At 36.0% G+C, this 25523-nt stretch overlaps 1 protein-coding gene across 3 annotated transcripts in view; it reads right to left on the reverse strand.

The window, feature by feature from the left end:
* LOC128265222 (carbonic anhydrase-related protein 10) overlaps positions 1–25523 on the reverse strand; it is an 86503-nt gene that overhangs the window by 7738 nt on the left and 53242 nt on the right. For all 3 annotated transcript variants that reach the window (XM_053001098.1, XM_053001095.1, XM_053001097.1), the window contains 3 exons: positions 18212–18262; positions 13634–13770; positions 13348–13560 (listed from right to left, as the gene is read on the reverse strand). In XM_053001098.1, coding sequence (XP_052857058.1) covers positions 13348–13560; positions 13634–13770; positions 18212–18262 — 401 coding nt within the window. The remainder of the gene's footprint in view (positions 1–13347; positions 13561–13633; positions 13771–18211; positions 18263–25523) is intronic.

The following is a 25523-nucleotide window of genomic DNA, read 5'->3' on the forward strand; positions in this document are numbered from 1 at the left end:
TTCTATCATAAATGAAGAACTCGGCGAGTAACGTGCGTTTCGAAACTTAACATACAGCAAGCTAACTAACTAGACAAAAAGCTTAAATATATCAAACTGGTATATCATTCATTGTTCTTTTTATGACATTGAAATCTTCACTTAAGTTCTTCATTTATTTATTTTTTAATTTTAAATGAATGCATTAAAAATTCCACACAAGGTTACAATATTTATGCAGATTATTTAAGAGATAAAACTATTTGGAATCCGATTGTATCAAACTTAAAATGAACAAAAAGTAATACAAATAAAAATAACAAAAAAATTGTAGTTCAGATTTAATGACAATCAAATTTTTTGAAATGAATGCACTTGGAAAACAATATATAAAAACATATTCAAACTGGAATATCATTAGCTATTCTTTTTATGACATTGAAAAATGCCCTTAAGTTCTTTAATTATTTTTTTAGTATTAAATAAATGTATTAAATTTATAACAAAATCGCAATTATTTAGCAGTTGCGAAACGCACTGTCCCTGCATATATGTACATATACTTAAGTATATTTTTAGGAATGCAGATGCAGATGATATTTCGACGAGACCATGGTAAACTAAAGATGGGGAAGTCCTTATCTTTTTTCCCCTTCTTTTTTCCTTCAGAAGGACTGGCCACAGTCCGAGTATAAACTGTGATCGTTCACACAAAAAAGTTTATTTTTCCTTAAAAACCCAAAAATGGGAGTAAATTCTAGGCGTTAACTGCATGAGCAAACTGAACAACTAAATTAGCATATGGCGCACTTGTGTATGTGATTTAAAATGTAAACACAAAAAATAATTTTTAAATTTAATTTGTGTTGTAATTCTTTTCTCACAATATAGTTATTTATTGTTAACTTAAAGAAGAAATTAGGGGATTAGTTGGCCAATAAATTCTGCTCAACTGGACTTTAAAATGAGATTATTAAATAAATCAATTGAAAGGCCTCCCCCTGCCACAAAGTATAAATTAAATTAACCACTAGCCTGCTCACTTTCTTATGCCTTCACACCTTCGGCCTAATAACTATGAAATTGAATCATAAAGGCAATAAACATCGCCCTCTTTTTATTATTGTTGTTGTGTGCTTAGTGGCAAATGCGAAACAACAAGAAGAGGAGGAGGTGGAATATATTATACAATATTTGACCGCAAACTAAAATGTTATATTTCCGTTTCATTAAACAGCCAAAGCCTGTGGCAGAGCAAATAAATGCAAGTTCAGGCACAACAAATACGATACAGGGATAAAGACAACAGAACAACAATAGCAACAACAATAGTAACAACAACAAGGAGAGCAAATAGTGTAAGTACCAGCAAATAGCCGGACAACAAGCTGGCCAAAACGCAAAGAGCCAAAAGCCTAAGCGGTGTTAAGGGGAATCTCCATTCTCCAATCTCCATTTCCCATTCCCTCATTCAAGTGTTTATTTGAACAAAGCCAGAGGAGCTGGCATATTTCTTGGCTCACATACACACACGCACCCACACACACACACACATGTCTAGAACAGAATGGCCAACACACACAAACATACACACACACAGATACAGACAGAGGCACGCAGAGCAAAGGCAACTTAATCAGATCAATTACACATGTTTTCACTGCATGGATTCCACAGACCGGAGAGCCTAGTCTGTATAGTCCTGTCCACAACCCGTGGTCCTTAGTCCTTTACCCCCTCTCTCCCCCCCCCCCCCCCCCCCCCCTCCTTTTCCCCACCCCTCAACCATCCTTTAACCCCACAGCAGGCAACGGAGTCAAAGAGACCGGCGCGACGCCAGCTGGTGAAACTTTGCCCGGCCAGCCAGTACAGTGGGTCCTTCTGCCTCATCAACCCCTCTCCTACTACACAAGCCCAGTCAATAAGCTGCGCTGCACAGTGGGATTAATCGGATCGAAAAGGGATTTATATTTATAAGAATAAATTAAGATATACATTTACATACAAATAAGTAAATAAGCAAATAAAAAAATATTTATAAAGAATAGAACAAATGAAACAGAAACCACAAGGTTTCTGAATTAACTTATAAAAATGTTACTACCCATAATATACAAAATCAAAAGTTTTGAGATTAAAAACAACTTTAAACAGAACTCACTAGCATTTTGTATTATTTTATAAAATGGTTACTTCCCATAATTTGCCTTGGAACCTATCAATCTATTTGATCGAACCAACCCACTGTGCACAAATGTTTTCCGAGGCAGAGGTAACAGTTGGCTTATTGGTTTGGCTGGGGCGATGTTGATGTAGATGGAGGTGGAAGGACCAAGGACCACGGACGAAGGAATTCTTGGTCCTTCAGCCGCTTGACTTGACTTTCGTGCTGCACTGACCGGGCACGATAATATTGGCCCTGGCCAGAGAAGCAGGAGCGATATAGTAGCTGGAGCCTGGTCGTTTAGGCCGAGAACATGGCCTCATGTCAACACTTTGCCGCCCATGTCTAGCCCCCAACTACTGCCCCTCTGTGTCAGTTTTCTAGACAAATGAAGCAAATTAGCTTAACAACGCACTGGGGACATTGTCAAACACGCAACAGCAGCAACAGCAGCAACCAGCAACAGCAGAGCCAAAAACAGAGGCGAAAACACAGAGGATGGAGCCGATTTACCGGACCCAGATCGCTCCATTTCTGGCCGCAGTTTGTTTGTCATGGTCGTCTATACTTTACCGGAGCACTTTGCCGATGCACTTGTAGCACTTTCGGCTAATTTTACCCAGCACCAGCAGCAAGGCACGCAAGATAGAGAAGAGCTGCGGAAAAAAGCTGGGAAATGAGCAGGAATTGCTGGCGCTTTGAAAACGCGACCAAATGGAAACGCTGAGAGTGCAAAGGTAGCCTGGCGGGATAACAAGACTGTTAAGTCAGGGTAAATAGCATTCTTCTGCCATCATATATTTTGATGCGTTGCCAAAGGAACAAAGCCGTTTATATAGAATGTAATTGCATCTGCAAGTACCAAAGTTAAAAAAAAAACGCAATTAAGATGTAAAATTTGGTTAAGGATAAGTTTTTTACAAAATTCAATAATAATGTAAAAAAATAAAAATTGTAAAATTTAAAAAATAAAACATAGGATTTTCTATATTATTTGAACTGCTTTGTTTTGATTTTATCGGGGGTTTCTTCAGAAATCACTCGGTTTTTTAAATCACTTATAAAAGTGTCTAAAAGTATGTATTGTATAAATTATTAGTATTAAATAAAATATAATAATTCAGATAAAAGACTTATAAGGGAAAAAAGTCAATATAAATATTAGCAATATATATAATTATATATTTAGGAATTAACAAACTTTTACTAATCAATTTTAGGCATACTGTTTTGCTACTAAAGCTGTTCAAGTCACAGCCAGTTTAAAACTTCCAATTAGTTAAAAAGCCACAAAATCAGCTCCGTTTGACCAGGCTAGACATAATTTAAGCCACTTTCGAGATTCCCTTAGCCAGCCAGCCAGCCGCCTTTAAATGTCGTCTTGGCGCCGTGGCACCTTGGCACCTGACTTGCCTGACTTGCCTGACTCACCTGGCATCATAATCCAATCAGGAACTTCACCGAACTCATTACCCGCCCGCTGAAAATCCACTCAGGCCCCATTAACGACTTAGTAGCGTTTTAAAAGGTGGAAGCTCCTTTTTTTTGCGCGCTATTTAATCGCAGCTTGCTGCTGCTGGTTATCCTTTAAACGGATTTTCCGAAAGGGGTTACTATACTATACTATACTACGACATTTTCGTAGAGGGTGGGGCTGTGGTCCTGAAATTACAGCACGACCTCATTAGCAGCAAATATTTTGGCGTTCGTTCGTGCCCAGTCACTCAGTCACTCAGGCATTTGTGGGTGTTTGTGGGCGGATGCACACTGTTTCACTGCCACTTCCACTTCCACAGACAGAGATACAGATACAGATACAGATACATTTGTATATTTAAGTACTTCATGGTTAGCGCGTAAATTAATGGTTAAGCCATTGCCGGTTGTTGGTCGTTTGGTTTTGGGTTGTTGCCCCTGGCTGCCAACCGCGATGGGGTTTTGACCATAACGAATGGGGGTTAAGGGGGTTAAGGAGGGGGCGCCCACCGATGAGTGCGGTGAAATTCGCTGGCAAATCACGCCCCAAATCAGCTATAGTTGGCCGCACGCAGGCATCGCTAAATCACAGCAATACCAAAGCAAACACTAATAGAAAAAAGGGGTTAGTAAAAATATATTTGTGATAAAAAAAATGGAATAGTAAAAATAAATAACTAACCATTAAGTTCAAAATTTTATATTAAATAAAACAATTAAATACTTAATAATAATATTTTTGATTGCATGATTAAACATTAAAATATTTTATTTAATATGAAAAAATAGATTTAAAATAGTTCCTATTTGATTTAAATGCATTTTATTGAAGTTAATTATGTTTGAAAATTGTTTAATATATTTATACTTAAAAGAACTAAAAAAAATAGCGCAATGGATGAAAATCAAATTACAAAAATTGAGGAATAAATATATTTGAATTTACCACCAGTGTGTATATTTTAGCCACAAGACAAGTGCTAAATTACCGCGGCCCGAAACAAATCAAAATCAGGCAACTGTGCATTGCAAAAATAAATAATGGTCACACCCTAGGAAAATCGCAAGATCCGTTTTTCCACACCTCTCAGGTGTGTGTGCGTGTGTGTGTGTGTGTGTGTGTGGGGGGGGGGAGTGGCATCCAATGACAACCGGCTAGCGAAATCCAAGACACGGCTGCAATCTTATGCGGATTTCATGGGGATTAATTAAAATTGCCAATTACGAATTCATTAAGGCAGATCAAATTCCCAAATTCCGAAACGGGGCCCATTAAGGCGTCTTTCGTTACGGCCGGAATACGCCTTACATTGGCCGGAGACTGGCAACTTCCGGGGAACAGGATGCGGGATACCCACCTCCCCGTTTCTGCCCACATTTCCACACACTAATTGGGGCTATATCGGAATATTGCTCATAGTTTCGGACAGGATTTTGAAAACAATTAACTACGAACTGGAGAAATTCAGTTGATTCTGGCATGAGTTGCTAAACAATTTTTAAAATAAAATTCTTAATAAAGTAAGGGACTGTATAAAATAATTCAAAATAGTTATTTATTAAAACATTTTATCAAGTGCATTGCATATATTATAAAACTTTGTTTTAAATTTATATGGGAAGTCCCTTAAATTCTAAACTCACTCACACATGTGTGCAATACTAATACTATTTTAAATATGTTGGGCGGTTTTAATAAAGATATTAAAATATATACATTTTTTTCCAGTTACAGCCATTTTAATTTTAATTTGTGACTGCGATCTCTTTATCTAATTTTATATAGCAAGGAATCAGCATTGGTAGCCTATTTTTATATTTTCTTTTCTTCAAATGTCAAGTTAGTCAAAATACATAGCCGTATCAATTTCAATTTGTGACTGCGAAGTATTTATATTATATTCAATTAGCATGAAATTAGCATTGAGGGTTAACTTTTATATTTTATTTATTTCAGATGCGTTTAAAAACAGCGTTCAAGTGGGTGTCTCAGACATTTCTCCCGTTTCGGTTTGGCAATTGTTTGTCACTCTGGTAAAACAGACTGCCAGAATGCGTTTTAATCACCCGATTGTTGGCACAAGCGTACAAATCGGGGCTGAGCAGTGAATTGTCGGGTTCTCAATGGCCCCAAAGGCGGGGAAAATTGGGGGAAACTTGGGGCAAGAAATGCGGCAGTCGAAGTAATTTAACCGAAATACACGGCATACTTTGTCATCGCGAAAGCAGAGCGCGGTGGCTTCACCCCTGGGCGGGTTTCTAATTAATTTGCGTTGACATTGGCAGTCGGTAGTCGGTTGTCGACAGTTGGCAGTCGGCAGCAGGGGGTTAAGGCGGGGGTCAAAGGTTGCCAGCATCCACATCCAAACCAACTGCTGACATGCAACAGATTTATAACGTTATTTGTTTGTCGTCTGCAGTCGGTAGTCTGCAGTTTGTTGTGGCAGCTGCGGCTCACTTTTTGATTGCCTGGCAGCAAAAGAAAAAGGAAAGCAGGAAAATCAGGAAAAGCTGACAAAAGCGCCGCACGACCAAAACGAGAATGGAAATGGAAATGGGACTGAAGCTGCAGCTGAATCTGAAAATGAAAACGAAAACTGTGTCGCACATCACTCAGCCGAAACTCAACTCAACCCGTCTCAACGCAACTCAACTCAACTCGAGTCAACTTGAGTCAAGTCAAGTGGTCCAAGGACCAGACAGACGCACGCCGGGATACGGATTAACCCTCCGCACCGGAGGACTTTTCGCCGGTGAAAGGTTCTTAAAAAAACGCCAAGAAGTGTTCTTGATTTCGGGAATTTGCTTTGTGGCGGCGGGCCACTTAAGCCCGAAGGCAGCCAAGGCAGATGCAAAAATTGCACTTAAAGGGCTCAAAGTCTATCAAATATTATAAATAAGCGGTACGATTTCCCCCCAAACGAGTTACAGTCAAAATAATTGTGCAGCAGACTTATTCTTTTGCAAAAAATTCGACAAACTGAAAAATGTTCATCTGTGAATGCCATTCGATTGGATTTTAAAAAGCGTATTTTCAAAAGTTGATTTTATGGCCGACTTTCGCATTTTTGATAATGGGGTACACCATATTTTTTTTCGAAAATTTGACAAACTGAAAACAGAATTTTTAAAAACCTTTTTTGCAAAAATTTATTTATGTCCAAATTTCTGACTTTTTGGTAAGGGGGTACATCATCATTTTTTGCAGAAATTTGACAATCTGAAAAAATTTTAACTGTGAATGCCATTCGATTGGAAATTTTATTACGAATTTAACGGTGTATGACATTCCAACATTCGACCATTATTTCCCAGGGTTTTGACACAAAAACCAAGTTTTTAATGTGTTTTTTGGGATTTTTGGCGATTTTTCAAACAAAATTATTTCTGAAGAGTCTTTTTTTTGTAACTTTGCCAAAATAAGACCCAAAGTCAAAAGAGTTGCTATTTTGAACAGCTGGCAACCTATGCCATCCATCCCTGATCGATTGAAAACAATTAATTTAGTTTTGACAAAAAACCGAATTTTGAAAAACGTTTTTTGAAAAATTTATTTATGTCCAAATTTCTGACTTTTTTGTAAGGGGGTACATCATCATTTTTTGCAGAAATTTGACAATCTGAAAAAATTTTAACTGTGAATGCCATTCGATTGGAAATTTTATTACGAATTCAACGGTGTATGACATTCCAACATTTGACCATTATTTCCCAGGGTTTTGACACAAAAACCAAGTTTTTAATGTGATTTTTGAGTTTTTGGAGATTTTTCAAACCAAATTGTTTCCGAAGAGTCTTTTTGTTGTAACTTTGCCAAAATAAGACCCAACGTCAAAAGAGGTACAATTTTGAACAGCTGGCAACCTATACCATCCATCTCTGATCGATTGAAAACAATTAATTTAGTTTTGACAAAAAATCCGAATTTTTGAAAAACGTTTATTAAAAATTTATTTATGTCCAAATTTCTGACTTTTTTGTAAGGGGGTACATCATCATTTTTTGCAGAAATTTGACAATCTGAAAAATTTTTAACTGTGAATGCCATTCGATTGGAAATTTTATTACGAATTCAACGGTGTATGACATTCCAACATTTGACCATTATTTCCCAGGGTTTTGACACAAAAACCAAGTTTTTAATGTGAGTTTTGAGTTTTCGGCGATTTTTCAAACAAAATTCTTTCTAAAGAGTCTCTTTGTTGTAACTTTGCCAAAATAAGACCCAAAGTCAAAAGAGTTGCTATTTTGAACAGCTGGCAACCTATACCATCCGTCCCTGATCGATTTAAAACAATTAATTTAGTTTTGACAAAAAAATGGAATTTTGAAAAACGTTTTTTGAAAAATTTATTTATGTCCAAATTTCTGACTTTTTTGTAAGGGGGTACATCATCATTTTTTGCAGAAATTTGACAATCTGAAAAAATTTAAGCTGTGAATGCCATTCGATTGGAAATTTTATTACGAATTCAACGGTGTATGACATTCCAACATTTGACCATTATTTTCCAGGGTTTTGACACAAAAACCAAGTTTTTATTGTGTTTTTTTGGGATTTTTGGCGATTTTTCAAACAAAATTATTTCTGAAGAGTCTTTTTGTTGTAACTTTGCCAAAATAAGACCCAAAGTCAAAAGAGTTGCTATTTTGAACAGCTGGCAACCTATGCCATCCATCCCTGATCAATTGAAAACAATTAATTTAGTTTTGACAAAAAAAATGGAATTTTGAAAAACGTTTTCTGAAAAATTTATTTATGTCCAAATTTCTGACTTTTTTGTAAGGGGGTACATCATAATTTTTTGCAGAAATTTGACAATCTGAAAAAATTTTAACTGTGAATGCCATTCGATTGGAAATTTTATTACGAATTCAACGGTGTATGACATTCCAACATTTGACCATTATTTTCCAGGGTTTTGACACAAAAACCAAGTTTTTATTGTGTTTTTTGGGATTTTTGGCGATTTTTCAAACAAAATTATTTCTGAAGAGTCTTTTTGTTGTAACTTTGCCAAAATAAGACCCAAAGTCAAAAGAGTTGCTATTTTGAACAGCTGGCAACCTATACCATCCGTCCCTGATCGATTTAAAACAATTAATTTAGTTTTGACAAAAAAATGGAATTTTGAAAAACGTTTTTGAAAAATTTATTTATGTCCAAATTTCTGACTTTTTTGTAAGGGGGTACATCATCATTTTTTGCAGAAATTTGACAATCTGAAAAAATTTTAACTGTGAATGCCATTCGATTGGAAATTTTATTACAAATTCAACGGTGTATGACATTCCAACATTTGACCATTATTTTCCAGGGTTTTGACACAAAAACCAAGTTTTTATTGTGTTTTTTGGGATTTTTGGCGATTTTTCAAACAAAATTATTTCTGAAGAGTCTTTTTGTTGTAACTTTGCCAAAATAAGACCCAAAGTCAAAAGAGTTGCTATTTTGAACAGCTGGCAACCTATGCCATCCATCCCTGATCAATTGAAAACAATTAATTTAGTTTTGACAAAAAAACCGAATTTTGAAAAACGTTTTTTGAAAAATTTATTTATGTCAAAATTTCTGACCTTTTTGTAAGGGGGTACATCATCATTTTTTGCAGAAATTTGACAATCTGAAAAAATTTAAGCTGTGAATGCCATTCGATTGGAAATTTTATTACGAATTCAACGGTGTATGACATTCCAACATTTGACCATTATTTTCCAGGGTTTTGACACAAAAACCAAGTTTTTATTGTGTTTTTTGGGATTTTTGGCGATTTTTCAAACAAAATTATTTCTGAAGAGTCTTTTTGTTGTAACTTTGCCAAAATAAGACCCAAAGTCAAAAGAGTTGCTATTTTGAACAGCTGGCAACCTATGCCATCCATCCCTGATCAATTGAAAACAATTAATTTAGTTTTGACAAAAAAATGGAATTTTGAAAAACGTTTTCTGAAAAATTTATTTATGTCCAAATTTCTGACTTTTTTGTAAGGGGGTACATCATAATTTTTTGCAGAAATTTGACAATCTGAAAAAATTTTAACTGTGAATGCCAATCGATTGGAAATTTTATTACGAATTCAACGGTGTATGACATTCCAACATTTGACCATTATTTTCCAGGGTTTTGACACAAAAACCAAGTTTTTATTGTGTTTTTTGGGATTTTTGGCGATTTTTCAAACAAAATTATTTCTGAAGAGTCTTTTTGTTGTAACTTTGCCAAAATAAGACCCAAAGTCAAAAGAGTTGCTATTTTGAACAGCTGGCAACCTATGCCATCCATCCCTGATCAATTGAAAACAATTAATTTAGTTTTGACAAAAAAACCGAATTTTGAAAAACGTTTTTTGAAAAATTTATTTATGTCAAAATTTCTGACCTTTTTGTAAGGGGGTACATCATCATTTTTTGCAGAAATTTGACAATCTGAAAAAATTTAAGCTGTGAATGCCATTCGATTGGAAATTTTATTACGAATTCAACGGTGTATGACATTCCAACATTTGACCATTATTTTCCAGGGTTTTGACACAAAAACCAAGTTTTTATTGTGTTTTTTGGGATTTTTGGCGATTTTTCAAACAAAATTATTTCTGAAGAGTCTTTTTGTTGTAACTTTGCCAAAATAAGACCCAAAGTCAAAAGAGTTGCTATTTTGAACAGCTGGCAACCTATGCCATCCATCCCTGATCAATTGAAAACAATTAATTTAGTTTTGACAAAAAAATGGAATTTTGAAAAACGTTTTCTGAAAAATTTATTTATGTCCAAATTTCTGACTTTTTTGTAAGGGGGTACATCATAATTTTTTGCAGAAATTTGACAATCTGAAAAAATTTTAACTGTGAATGCCATTCGATTGGAAATTTTATTACGAATTCAACGGTGTATGACATTCCAACATTTGACCATTATTTTCCAGGGTTTTGACACAAAAACCAAGTTTTTATTGTGTTTTTTGGGATTTTTGGCGATTTTTCAAACAAAATTATTTCTGAAGAGTCTTTTTGTTGTAACTTTGCCAAAATAAGACCCAAAGTCAAAAGAGTTGCTATTTTGAACAGCTGGCAACCTATGCCATCCATCCCTGATCAATTGAAAACAATTAATTTAGTTTTGACAAAAAAATGGAATTTTGAAAAACGTTTTCTGAAAAATTTATTTATGTCCAAATTTCTGACTTTTTTGTAAGGGGGTACATCATCATTTTTTGCGAAAATTCGACAAATTGAAAAATTGTCAACTGTGAATGCCATTTGATTGGAAATTTAATGACGAATTTACCGATGTATGACATTCCATCCTTTGATCATTACTTCCCTGGGTTTTGATACAAAAACCGATTTAAAACCATTTCCAAATGGTTTTTTTGTTGTTACTTGGCCAAAATGAAAGGCATAGCCATAAATGTTGTTAATGTTTTTGAATGCCATTTGATTGGAAATCTTATAGTACTTCAAATTCCAAGGAATATTTACCAGCATTTTTATACAAAAACCTATTTTTGCTGTGTTTTGTTCGTAAATTTGACCATTCGAAAGAAAAATTTATATTTGCTATTTATAATAGTGACCATTAAGTAGAATACCTTAAAAATTCTGTTCTCAGTTAATTGGCAAAAAGTTAGTTTATTTTGGTATTAATTTCTAGTTTATATCTTTCTAAGTTTCTGAAAGCGTGTAGAAGGATAAATCAAAACTGAATTTATATATCCCAGAATTAATTTACTGATAGCCTTTTTGTTTTAAGATTTTTGTTAAAATTTTGTAAACTGTTGCATGCAGTTGTTGATGGCCAATAAAAGTACTAATTGAGTTATTTGGCTAAGCAACAATATACTAAACTAAAATGCCCATAAATTACCCATGGAATTTCTCAATCTGTTCGCTAGCAAAAGTTATGACTGCATTAACACTAGACATTTATTAATTCGCCTGGGAACAGCTGGGGCCAGAAGAAATGTGTTTTAATTAATGGACATCTGGCCAGTGGAATTTGTCAGGGATTAGGAATGCCGGCCACATCCTACGAAGTCGTAGTCGAAGTCAATGGCGAGGACTAGAGGCAGTTACTTATAAATTTTAGGCCATAAATTACCCACTGAAAAGGAGAACTTCTTCTCTGTTTGATTTAAGAAATCCTTTGTTGAATGTCGCGGCTGTTTACATATTTTTAATAACGTGCTCGCAAATCAACTGAAGCGAGCCTGTGTGTGAACTTGACATCAAAATGAACAAAACAAGGACTCCGAGTGGGAGGTTAAATCATATTTGACAAACGGCAAACAAGGGGGGCGGGAGCACGCATGTGTACGTTCCGTTCCATTTGGAAAATGCAGGAGGAAAACCAAGGGAGGGGGTGGAAAACCAGGGGGGGGGAAACAGACAAGGTGTCTGAGCGAGTCGCAACAACGCCTGCCATCTGACACATAAATATGTCCCTCCTGCTTCCCTAGAAACAATGTACAAATAAAACAATACAAAATCATCAGCCATCAGCAGCAGGCTGCGAAAAGGCGGCTGAAAAAACACTTTTCCATATCATTCACACTCATTTAACGGAAGAATTATTATCTCGAGAAGTATACCAAAGTAACCAAGTAACAAATATTAAAATTATAATCATTTATTTAAGAGAATAAATACCTTTGCACAATAAAGTCTAAAATTAAAATTGTTTCTAAAACTTGACATGAAATCTTTAAAGTTCATAAAATAAATATATTAACAAATAAAATCATTACTGCCTAAGTACCTTTTCTAAACTGAAGCCTTAATTGAAATTGTTTTAAAAATTTGGAATGAATATATTATAATATATGTACAAAACATAACATATACAAAACATAACTAAACTGGGGAAAATGTTTTTTTTTTATTCTGTGAATTTTAAATACAGTTTTTAAATGACACAAATTGGATGGTTTTAAAAGAATATCATTTAAAAAAATAATTAAACAGGGTAAAGTAATAAAATATAATAAAATTATTAAATAAAAAACTATTTTTAAATACAGTTTGTTTTGTTGTTTAATGCCTTTGAATATTTTGTTGCCTCGGAAAAGTGTGAATGATGCGGGAAAGCGGAAAAGTGGAAAAGGGGAGGCTGGCGGCGTCAAATCAAAGCGCCAGACAAGTGGGGGCAAATATCTCCAACATGTTGAACTCAACCTGGCGACGACATCGGCGCGTTGATGATGATAACTCCAGACAAAGACGCCGAGCTCTTGACTTTTTTGACTTCTTTTCATTTATTTTATATTCGCCTCTTCTTATGGTTTTTTTTTGTGTGTGTGTTTGTTTTTTTGCCAGCGACAAATCGACATTTGCTGCATTAAATGCTGATCAAATACACTTCCGCTCGTTTATCTGTGTAAATATTTGAGCGGGCGGGCTAACAAGTTTACAGCCACTGGCGGCAATGGGATGGCAATTGGATGGCACTGGGATGGCAATGAAATGACGCAAGAAAAGTTGCAAAACTCAAAGCCCCCTCTTCAAACAAAAAAAAAAAGGCAGACACAATTGAATTGTTAAAGAGGGAAATCTGGAAATCTTTTGACAGGCAACGAACCGAAATAGCATGGCCCCACAGCAAGTGTCAAAGTGTCCCATGCTAAATTTAGGCCTCACCCAAGGCCGGAAATTGAGAGTGACACCAGAGGGGGGTATATACAATATATCAGTATTCAGTGTTCAGTGTTTAGTTCTGGAGTGTATATATCTCACCTCCGCGGGGAACGTATACCCCTCGACACTGTGCTCCGATCCGAATTGGTCGTTGAGGCCGTAGTGCATGTGGATCTCGTGGAAGCGGTAGCGGTACGACAGCGGCCCACCCGAAATATTCACCGGCGTTTGCATGCCGTCGTAGTTGGCCACCGTGTCATTACCGGCCGTAAAGATGACGCTGTGACCCGTATTAGTGATCAGTCCAGATATCTAGGGGTTATCCGCAATAAAATATTTGTATTTACCACATATTTTTTAGCAGTGACGCGATCTCTTGACTCACCCTGTGCTTGTCTATGTGCATGGGCCTCAGGTTGGGATCGAAGAGCAGGCGCTGTGGCTCCAGATTCACCGGCGACTGGCGACGACCCTTGTTGCAGAGCGACCACTCCGGATTGATGAGGCCCCAGAAGGCAGGACCTTGGATCGAGGACGAGAACGAGAACGAAAAAGAAACTTTATTAGACAGAACTTCGAATCGATCCCTGTCCAGAGTGGTGGCATGGAGATTTATGAACCCACTGCCACCTCAAACTCCGTTCAAAGTTTCCCAGCCGACCACAATTGTGGCTTGTTGGTTGTTCGTTGTTGGTTGTTGGCTGGCAGGCAGGAGGTGTTGCAAAAAGCTGCCACAAATTGCATAATGGCTGAAACAGGGGGCAAAAAGTCAGGGGGGGGGGGGCCATTACAATATTTGTCTGCAGATGCATAGGTGTTGGTCTGCGTTGGTTTAGTTTTTTGGTTTCTGCGTCTGTTTGATTCTGGCCACACAACTAAGCCATCTAATACCTCCTTGCTGCCTGAATTTCCATGCGGTTTGCTTAGTTTTCCCACCAGCCAAACCCCACTTTTACGAAGTCAGTCTCAGTCTCTGTCCTTTTGGCTTTGGCCAAACTTTATCTGGCCCGGCAGCTTAATTTATGGCAATATGAAATCAAGCTGAGCTGCCCCAAAAAAAAAAAAAGAAAAACAATAGGCCAGCTTTTTTATTGCCAGTTCCCAGGGTAAGTCATTGCTTTTGCCAGCTCGTGTTGCTATTGTTGAGTTGATATAATCTATGGCCCTTGTTTTGTCAGCAATTGAAAGTATTTCACTTTGGTTTGGCTTGCATCTAAGTTCTCCAGCTCAATCGACTAAAAAGCTGGCCTAAAAGTTCAGTAGCAGTTCATAAAGCAGATTATAAAATTCCATTTCCTTAAAGTGTTTTCTATTCCATTTTAATTTACTCTGTGACTGTGTTTATGCAATGTAGGTGGCAACGCCGGACGTAAAAATAAACAATTTAAAATTAAATTATTTTCGCTTTTTAAAGGGTGATTTATTGATTTAGCTTCACTCAGTTGTATTGTTAAATAGTTATTCTAATTGTAAAAGTACTAAAATACTAATACAAGCAGAGCTGCCAGACATGTTAATTTTACAAGTCTGGCATCTCTGCTTGTTTCATGCATTCGTCTGTATCGCATAAAAAGGGACTATTTAAATCAGATGACTTAAGTCGTGCAATTCGATTTGGTTAATTTCTAACAGGTGCTTTCCGCATTTTAAATAACCTCGCCTTAATTGAGTTTATGGATTTTATTTATATGCTGCGTTTATCCTTTTATTTGCCATGTTTTTCGCTTACTTGCTCAAGGATCAACCTATTATTAAAACCTCTTCTTGGCGTTTCATTCGAGTCCGTTCCGTTCCAGCCACTTGTAATCCCATTTATGGCACACATTCCCACAGAATTTCGCCCCTCCTCTGTTCTACCATAAAAATGCTTCGCCTGCAGTCGCATTGCGTATACGACACGTAGTCAGCGGAAAAGGAGGGTGGATGAGGCGGAGATGCATGGGAATCAACACGTTCGTTGCGAGGCCGCAATCAGGAGCTTCAATCATAGATATGCCACGTACTCGCGTTTAAGCGATTGTTGACCTCAAACGACGCCATCGCATTAGCCAAAAGAAAAGCCAAAGAAAAGCGGATCAAATAAAAGGGATGAGGAACGCGGAAAATAATCCAAAGACTGGGAAAACTACCCAGTGGAGCTGATGATGAAAAACTGGAGATACCACAGGGGCGTAAATGGGTTAAGCAATTAACTCTCTAGAGCGTGGTGATCTAATCAGAAAAAAAGGGGTATCACAAATATTTCTAAAAAAAACTGTGTCTAGAAGTATGAAAAATTATGTGTTCGCAAGTCCTTAGGATTTATTCCAACAGAGGACTTTAGTTTTATATTGCATACTTTAAGTTAAATTAAGACCGTAGTTAAAATGTGGCAAACTTAATTTTTTATAACACATTTTATTTATTTATATATTTGTATTTAAAATTGTATTTTAAATATTTATGGTATAGAGAAAACTTTCAGGTTTTCAAATAAATAGAAAAGTATGCGCATATTTTATTGTGGCGAATAAAGAGATTTTTTAAGGAGACTTTTTCACCCGTGTCACGTGCTCATCACCAGCGCACTTAGCGGAAGGGGGATAATCGTGGGGCAGAAGGCAGAAGTCTTCAGATAGCGCCGAGTAGGATGTTGCAGTCTCGAGTTCGAGTCTATTAAATTGCGGTCTGGCTTCGGTAGTCGAGTCGAGTCGAGTCAATGAGGCAATGAGGCAATTGCCAAACGATTTTAGCAGCCATTAACAACATTAGTGGCTTGGCTGACTGGATGTGGATGTGCGATGTGGATGTTGATCCACGATGGGTGGTGTAGCGGAGGTGGTGTTTTTTCAGTGAGCTACTGGTGCTGCCAAAGGCGGTGGCATGAAGCACGCTTCGTTTGATTCCGTTGGCCGCTTTTGATTCCGTTTGGCCGCTTTTATTTGGCTCGTTGCGAGTGCAAATCACGTTAAACAAGTGGCACGCTGCAGCTGTAACTGCAGCTGAGGCTTAGTCGTCTTTTTCGGGGCCTCATCGATTTCCAAACCCCCACTTTTAACACACCCATCTGCATCTGCGCCCCTGACAAGCGATTTCGGAGTCCTTCAGCCGACATGCATGCAATGCTTATGTAAATTTATTTATGCCAAAAGAGACACAAAGTTCGCCTCGGATTTCGGTTGCAATTTGTTGTCAACACGTGTTACAAGACACCCCTGTTTCCAGGCTTTTACACGGCGAGAAAAAATGGCTATTGGCATGTAGAAAACAAAAATAAATAAGACTCCCTTGGCAGTTCCTTTTTACAAATTTATATTATCAATTTGAAATTTAATTCTAAGATAATTCTTTGGTATTTCTAATTAATTTGAAATTTAATTCTTAGATTTCTACAAAATATACACAATTCTTTTATATTTTAAGAAAATAAATTTCATTATAAAATATGATAAGCTCTTTTTTATTTTAAGATATGGATTTCATTATGCTTAAACTATATTGCCTAAGTGCAATTTATTTTGGTTTATTTTCTATGATTCTGATTCTGATTTTAGCTATGTAAACCTTTAAAAATCAAAAATGATTTAAAATTTATAGCCTACAAATATTTAAGTTCAAGTTGAAAAAGGTTTTAAAATCTTAAAGAACATTTAGGTATCTAACAAATTTGCAGTTGATATTTGCAATGCACTTAACTAAATCAGTTTGTTGAAATATGTCTTAGTACCCATACAGAAATATGTGTATCTATAAAACCTTCAGAAACATTTATAAATTTGAATCTTAAAGATGAAGATTATTTGAAAATTAAGTTGGGTATCTAAAAAAATATGCAATTGATATTACTAATCAGTTTGTATAAATATATCTTATAGCACATGTAGAAATTGGCAAAATTTGCGTTGGCTTTCTAAGCGCTTTAAAAATTCTCCTAGCAAATCATTTGAAATTCGTGCTGAATTTTGTTTTTGACACTTTAGAGTTGATTTTTTGCCACCTATCTCGCATTTTGCATTTTGCACTTTCTACTTTTCCCTGTTCGCCAAATCCAATTCAAAATTCAAAGCACTTGAACTTATTTATGCATTTGTCTTGTGCAAATGGCGTCGCCGTTGTGTCTCTCTAATAAGATTAAGAAAGATGCTTTTCCACCGAAGTTAGAACTGCAGAGAGAGACGGACAGAGAAAGAGAGAGAGAGGGGGAGAAAGAGAAAGAGAAAGAGAAGGAGAAGGAGCCACGCTTATCGGCTGTCTGCTGTCCTGTCTGGACTTAATCTCCACGGACCTTTGCCCCGATTTCGCCGCTCGTAGTGACACATGGCGAACTGTTCTCCATTTCGGGACTGCCTCTCTCTCTTTCTCCTGCTCCTATACCCCTCTCTTTCTCATGCTACTATACCCCTCTCTCTTTCCACGTCTGGACTGCCTCTGCTTATCACGTTACAACGCCAGACAATGGCGAAAAAAGGAAAGTTCTCTATTTCTCCGCTTGGGTCTTTGAATACTTTGTCTGCCTTTCCATTTGACAGCTGCAAATCGGCTTCGTCTCCCCTTTTCTCCATTCTCCCCCCTCCGCTCTTTTTTACATTTTCCCAGCCCATTTTCCCTTTGGCCTTTTTTCCATGCATTTCACGCGTGCAGCTTCAGTCGCTGAGAAAATCGTTTTACACCGGCAACAACAACAGCAACAACAGCAACAACAACAACAACAACAATCGCCCTGGCTTTTCCCATTTTTCGCGACCCTTTCCTGCTAAGGGAAAGGTGGAAAACCCAGCCCGATTTTCCAGCCAACTTTGTTGCTCTAGCGACGCGTGCTGCTCGTTGGCTGAAAATTTTACTTTCCGCTTCCGTCCGTGGTTATTGTTGAGCTTTGATTAAAATTTACATTGTTGTTGGTATTTATGAAACTTAAACGGTGGCCGTGGAAAAATGAGGATGCAGGGGAGGTGAGGGGGCGGCGCGATTTGACGGAACAGCTTACCTGAGATGCCATCGTATGTCCACCAATCCTCCCAACTGACGGCGAGCAGAACTGCAAAGAGAAAGAGGTGAAAGTGCATCAGATTTCCACATCGATTTCGAGTTGATGAGTATAAGCCGCGAGAACATGTCAAAGATCCTGATTGGGTCAATATATACCCAGCGGTAATACCTTATAATGTTTGGGGAAAAAACGCAATTAAATAAACCGGGAAATTTCTGAAAGATTGCACTTCTATGGTTTAAAAAGTTTAAAAATTGTTTCACTTATTATTTTTTGATTATACTCATTAATCTTAAATTTATTAATACTTATTTCATTTTCATATATTCCAAGTAATGTATTAAAGATTATTTAATATTTATTATCTGTGTACATCGTTTATACAAATTAATGATATAAAATAATAAGGACAAAAGAACTTTTTTCATATTTCATATATTTATTTCTTATAAACAAATTATATGCAGAAGAAGAAGAATCACAAATTGTAGTTCCTATTTTCCAACAAGTGTGTTATTTTATAATCATTTAAAGCTACTTATTAATCAAATTTTATATAATTATTTTTTATTAACAAATTTTATTCTGAAGAACCACAAATTTCAACTCTTATTTCCCACCAAATACATCAAAATGTGTTATTTTATAAACCGTTAAAGGTACTTATTAATTAAGCTAATTTTATATATATACATACATATTTTTTTAACGAATATATTTCATTTCCCAACAAACAAATCAAAATGTGCTATTTTACAATCATCAAAAAGCTACTTATTTATGAAGCTCACGGCTGAAATTTCTTATATTTTATTGATAGAGTATCAACTGTTTTGGCTGGAAACTTTATACGGAGAGTCCTTCGTGTTCTGCACTTTGTAAAAATGATTTTTGCTTACTTGCCTTTTAATTTTTTCGTGTTCGAGTTGGTTTTCTCTTTTTGTTCGCCGTTTCACGTTGGCTCGTTTTTGTTTTGCGGCTGCTTTGCTCTTTTTTTGCTCGCCCTGTAAATTCACTTCCGTCACTTGTTAACTTTAACATTCATCGACACTTTTTGCCTTTTGGCGTTTTTTTTTTTTTTTGTGTTTTCTGTATTTTTTGTTGTACCACCTCAGTTTTTCTGGCTGGGCGGGAATGCAGCTGAAGCACTTTGTTATTTTGACAGCCGACAAAAAACGGGCCAATGCCTTTGGCCAGAAGCACACAACCCCTTCTCGACCAGCAAGCAACCTGCACTCTTTCTTTCCTTCCGCGACTCGAATCAAAGTCAAGAAATGTTGAGTCATTAAAACGCGTTACGAACCCTCTCAAAAAACCTCCTTTTGGTCCTTCGGCTTCCCCACAAAGTGCAGTGCGAAATGCACTGTAGTTTCCGGCGAGGAGTTACTCGTTCTCGGGGAAAAAACCCCAACGAACTCGACTTCCACTCTAGATATTCTTGTGAAACTTTCGGAAGGGTGTTATTAGGTAAAAAGAGGTATATTTGCTAACGAAATTTCGGGGAAAAATAGTTATTGTAGGCACAAATTGGCTAGACAACTATTTAAAAAATAAATAAAAAAAAAGGTCTAAAAGCATATTGCAAAAAAAAAAATAGGAATCATATTTATACATATATATAGATATATATATATTTAAAAAAGCAGTCCAAATAAAATATAAGTAATTTTTTTTTCTTTTTAATTTTGATGTTCTATTTTACCGTATACTCCCGTACATAATATGAAAGAAATAGAGTTTTTTTTCTAATATTATTCTGATTTGTATCGCTAGATCTTTCTTAGCAAATTTCACTATAAAACTATCCCGCCAAGGCAAACGTTTGGTCATAACAAACCCAGAGTTCCCTGCTTTTTTTTACCCCTTTGAAAGTAAAAAGGCAAGGATAAAAAAACCTTGAAAACTTGTGACGAGGGAAGAGCGAAAAGTAAAAGGCAACGACAAGAGCAACTTCAACGAGAGTAATAACAATAATAATAATAATAATGCAAAGTCATGGGCAATGATTGAAATTAATGGATTTCTAAATGCTCAGCGTCATTGCAGTCACCCATTCTCGGTTCTTAACCCTTTGGCAACCGAAGGGGCTGGGCGGGGCGGTTGGTTTAACCCGCTGTCGACAAATTGTGGCCGGAATGTTGCGCACTGCGATTCATGAAACCCCTTTTGTCATTCGTAATTTTTGTGGCGCACTTGAAGATTTATTTCATTTTAATGCAGCAATGGCAAACCAAAATGCAGCAAAACCAAAACCCAAAAACCAAAAACGTTGGTAACCCGAATCCTAATGAACTGTAATTACCATGAAAAACAACAACTTGTTTTAAATAAATAATACTCAAAAAAAAATTAAAAAAGCTAATAAGAGCTTTGAGGTATTCTGTGTTTAAAATTAAACACTTAAAACATTTTAAGATTTTAGGTCTCTGGCGTTTTATGATTTACACCTGTAAAAGCCCATTTAAACAAGAGCTGCGCTTATTTCAACATTCAACATGTCCAAGAATACGAATTTCCCATTAAGCTCTAGGTGTTTTAGTCCCCCAAATTTACACACTTTACCAAAAGTTTTTTTTCACCTTATTTTTTTCTGCTGAAAAACATTTCGAATAATTTCTATTCAAATCGCTGCTTCTTCAACTCTCCTTTGGTTTTGTTTGTTCATTGAATTCTATTTATAAATTTTCACCTGGCTGCACATCCCCTCCGCTGCTCTACCCACCACACCTGATCCTTCTGTTGGCTTCTTCTCCATCTTCTTTTTCTTCTTTTTGGCCCTCTTCTGTTGGCCTTCTTCCATTCCTCCTTGGCATCGCATTCGCAATCATAAAAGGCAACAAAATGTTGAGCAAATTTTTATGGCTGCACAAAGCAACAGAGAGTGACAAGGGCAAAAGTCACCAGTCCAGGATGCACTACAAAAAAATTCCTTTAATTGTAAAAATATTTTTAAACATTTAAAATATTGATATACATGCCAAATTGTATTTAATAAATAATCAAAAAGTATTTCATTTAATGAGTATTTACTAAAATAACTGATGCTTATATTTTTACTTAGCTAAGGAAAATTCTCAACTTTATTTATTTTTTAAAAATAATCACTATGGACGACAGAGCTCCTTTTAAGGTAGTTTCAAGTAGTTAAACGATCCGAATTGCTAAATTGTAAAAGTCAACCTGTCGTCACAAATTTTATATCAGAACTGTTGTTTTTAATCTCGTTAAGAGCTGTTTTTGCTTAATACTATTTAGATGTAAAATATAAAAAGTTTTGAACTTTATGAATATTACTATATCAATGTAAATATAAATATAGAAGTATGGAAAGATAGGTAGATAAATAAATAGTTAGGTATATAGATTTCAATTTTATTTAATAAATATCTATATATCTAATTAGTATTAATAATGGTATAAATATATTAAATATTTATATGTTTTTAAAATAATTAAATTGTTAAAATGTTCAAAGATGGTTCATTAAATCTGATGTAAATATTCAGAAATTACTTGTAAAAGAGGTTTCTTAATTGATTAAGTGTCATGGAATTCCCATGAACTTGGCATGTTATTCTATTTCTCTCAGTGCAGGCAATGCCATGGCAGCAGAGCCGTCTGAACGCCCCCGCCAGCCCCTCACCCCGCATCCTTTATCCTTCGTACTCGGCTTGTGGTTGTCGCTTTTGTGGCTACCTCGTATTTTCCCGTCCCGCCTGATTTTTCCCCCTCTGTTTTCGCAGTCGCGCCTTTTAGTATTAATTACAAATGAAATTTTCTTATCATTTCAGTTGTCGTTGCCGTTGACAACTTTCTGTCTGCTGGCCCGTCTGGGTCCCCTTTCCCCCTTTCCCCCTCTTCACCCCTTGGGAGCACCTCTATGTTAGGGCCAATAAGCAAAAATAGTTTCTGCTAATTGTTGTTTGCCGTTTATGGTTATGGCAAATGCGTGCTAATTGTCGCCAGCCATCTCCTTTGGGCTTCCTTTTTCGGGGGCCTTCAATTTCCATTTCAATTTCAATTTCAGTTTCAGCTTCGATGCTGAGTCTTATTTTGTATTTCGCATTGTGCTTCCTGCAGGAAATTAATGGCGACACTTTAGTTGCGCTCAATATTGTTTGCCTCTCCTGTCAGCCAGTTATTTGCCTTCCTTTCTTTAGATTTTGATTTCTGATACTCTAGTTCAGGTTTTATTAGAAAATATTTCTTGTCAAGTGGCATTCACGAATGAAAATTTTTTGTCAAATTTTTTAAACCATGAACAGATACGCAATCTGTAGAAAAAAAACCTTAGGATCTAAGCTGCACACAACAAACAATTTTAACTTAGTAAATTATAACAATGCTAAAAAACAAATTTATACTCAATTTTAATGTTTATCGCATTGATTTTTATTTATAGCTGTTTTAAGTTAATTTATATATGAAAGTTTAAAGTCTTTTATTGGACCTTTTTTCGGAATGGATTTTAGGAACTGAAAGTCAAATTTAAATTTTAACTAAAAATGAAATCAAAAAGCAACTATTATTTTAATACTATCTTATACTTTCCACATTAAATAAAATATTTTAATATTAAAAGCAATTTAGTATGCATTGTATTAAATATTTCATTTAAATATTAAATATACAATTTGGAAATCAACAGCTAGATCTTTATTATTACTATCCCATTTTTTAGCAGTAAAGGAAAATATTTTAGATACATTTAGTAATATATATATATATATATATAATAAAAAATGGGATATATAATGGGATATATATATATATATATATATATATATATTTATTATCAGAAGTTTTTAAGCACAAATTGTGGGTAAAAGGCTTTAAATTAATATATATAGAATTTCAAAAGTTGATAGACAGGTAACAGAGTATTATACAATTCGATCTATGTAATATATTCTCCTTTCCGGCTTTTTAGTGTCGTATGTTTTCTTTGCTTTGGGTTCGTTTTTCGTTGGGTATTTGTCATTTTTCGTTTTTTTGTTTTGGCTATTTTCTATTTGTTTGCTGTCGTCGTCATTGCTTGTCTATTTAAAAAGCACGTAAACATGGCCGACTTCTGGCGCGCCCAAATCAACAACAACAACAAGAAAAAAACATAAACAATAAACAATAACAAGAGCAAGAACGAAGGGGTGGGTTAATGGTAGAGGGGTGGGTAGTTGAACCAAAAAAAAAAAAAAAAAAATCAAAAAAAGTAAAGGCAAAAAAGGATTGACGTGCGCATTTTAGTCACGCCGTCGCGGGTTTTTTTTTGCCGTTTTAGCTGATTGTTTTTGTTGTTGTTGTTGTGAGGAGGGTGTTGTAGTTTTGTAGTTGTAAGCGAAAGGATACACACGCCATGTGTGAGGGACACGAGAATATCAGGACATCGAGACACGGAGACATGGCGCCATCATCAGGCTCTGCCCGCGGCTAACTTTATATTTTGTTGATGTTTGCCCAACTTGATTATATCTATCACTATCATAATATGTTACAAAGTCTCCCCAAACCAAACCAAGACAAACCAAACCTTGCTGGCACTCCCTTTCCAAGACATATGCAAATTTTTCCCAAGACAACCCAAAAAACAAGTGTCAACACAACAGATTGGACCAAAAGGATATGGCTATGGCGACAAAACTGAATTATATGGCTAGCGATATAATGATTATGTGTGGGCTGAGCAAGGTTATGTAAATGTAATCAATGTGCTTTTGAATTATCTTCATGTTAACAAGGTTTTTAGGCATGTGAACAATTTATTTGGTTTTTTTTGGTAGGAATCAAGGGTTTACTTCTTGAAAACAGAAGGAATACTAGTTTTGAACTTTGTAAGTAAGTTTTAATAATGTTTTAAAGCTCGGTAGTTTAGCTCATTAAAACATAAGGTTACTTATTTACACTAATCTGCCTTGTAGTCTGTGCAATTTCGAATATTAAGTATACGCACTGTTTTTAAACTGAAATAAATGTACAAAATTAAATACAAATTTTGTTAAAATAAACAATTCAAGTAATTGGTATTAAATACAACTTAACACAATTGTTTTCAAATAAAGAGCTATCAAGAATATTGAATTGTTATCACATAAATTCCTTAAGAATTATTAAGTATACGCAACTTATTTTTACAAATTCTAGATAGTAATAAAAATTATTACTATTTAATAATGTTAGTTCAGTTTTAATTCTTTGATATAATTAAGCTTAATTAATAAGACGTTTGTATAAATTCTTTAGGAAAGTATACGCATTGTTTTTTCTTACAAATTCTGGAAATCAATAACAATTTCTTTTAACCCACTCTACACTATTTAATAATGTTAGTTAAAAAATCCTTTGATTTAATTAAGATTAATTAGTAAGATGCATGCATGTTTAATTTGGAGTGAATATTTAAAAGGAATCGTTTTGAAGGTCTTCCTGCTTCGCACACACTTTTCCTTCTCCACCGCATCTAATTCATTTGATTTTAATGAATTATGGTAAGGAGGGGGAGGGGGGCTGAAGTAATATGCAAATAGCCCAAGGCGTGTTCGCTGAAATCAGGAGCAAAAAGTTGAAGGATATGGGGGAATAAAAAAAGGGGAGGAACATGACGGTGGTTCCGTTTTTAAAAGCGCAAGCAAGTGAAAGCTTTCAATCAATGTCGCTCGCTTGTCACCACCCCTCCCTTTCAATAGCCCCCCTCCTTTAGCTGGCTTACACGCCTCTGTTTTTGTGGCCAGCTTTGGCTTTTAATTTCTATCGCTACGATTTCATTTTTTAGTTCCGTTCAGTTTGGTTTGGCTTGGCTTGGTTACTTCGCTCTTCGTTTGGCTTGGCCAAGTAAGCATTTCCATTTGCCACCCACTCACCGACCACCGACCACCGATCACCCACCACCCACTGACCACCCCTTTTGCCACACAATACAGAGCCACACCTCGTTCTTTGATTTTTATTAAGTTTTGTCGACTCTGTTTTTGCTTTCGTGTATTCGCATGTCCGCATCGTCCGTTTGTCCGTATCCTGTCCGCTGCCACGCCTTGCCCCGCCTCCTGACCCCTGAACTCCGCTAGCCACTCCCTTTGCCCTTCGCCTGGCTAATGGTAAATGCCATTTCAATTACGTACACAGTACTAAAATTTTATGCGGCCAGTCAACGTGGCCTCCCCACCACACTTGTTCGTCTGTTTTTGCTTTCTCGATTTCCATTTGCGCTTTAAGTGCATTTGCACAATGCGAGTGGGGGGTTTTTACAAGTTTTTGGGGTTGGGGGAATAGGGCATAGCGTAGTCGGGGTGTGGCCATAATCAAACATCAATCTCAT

This window comes from Drosophila gunungcola, unplaced genomic scaffold, assembly GCF_025200985.1.
Source record: "Drosophila gunungcola strain Sukarami unplaced genomic scaffold, Dgunungcola_SK_2 000103F, whole genome shotgun sequence".
In the NCBI taxonomy this organism is placed as follows: Eukaryota; Metazoa; Arthropoda; class Insecta; order Diptera; family Drosophilidae; genus Drosophila; species Drosophila gunungcola.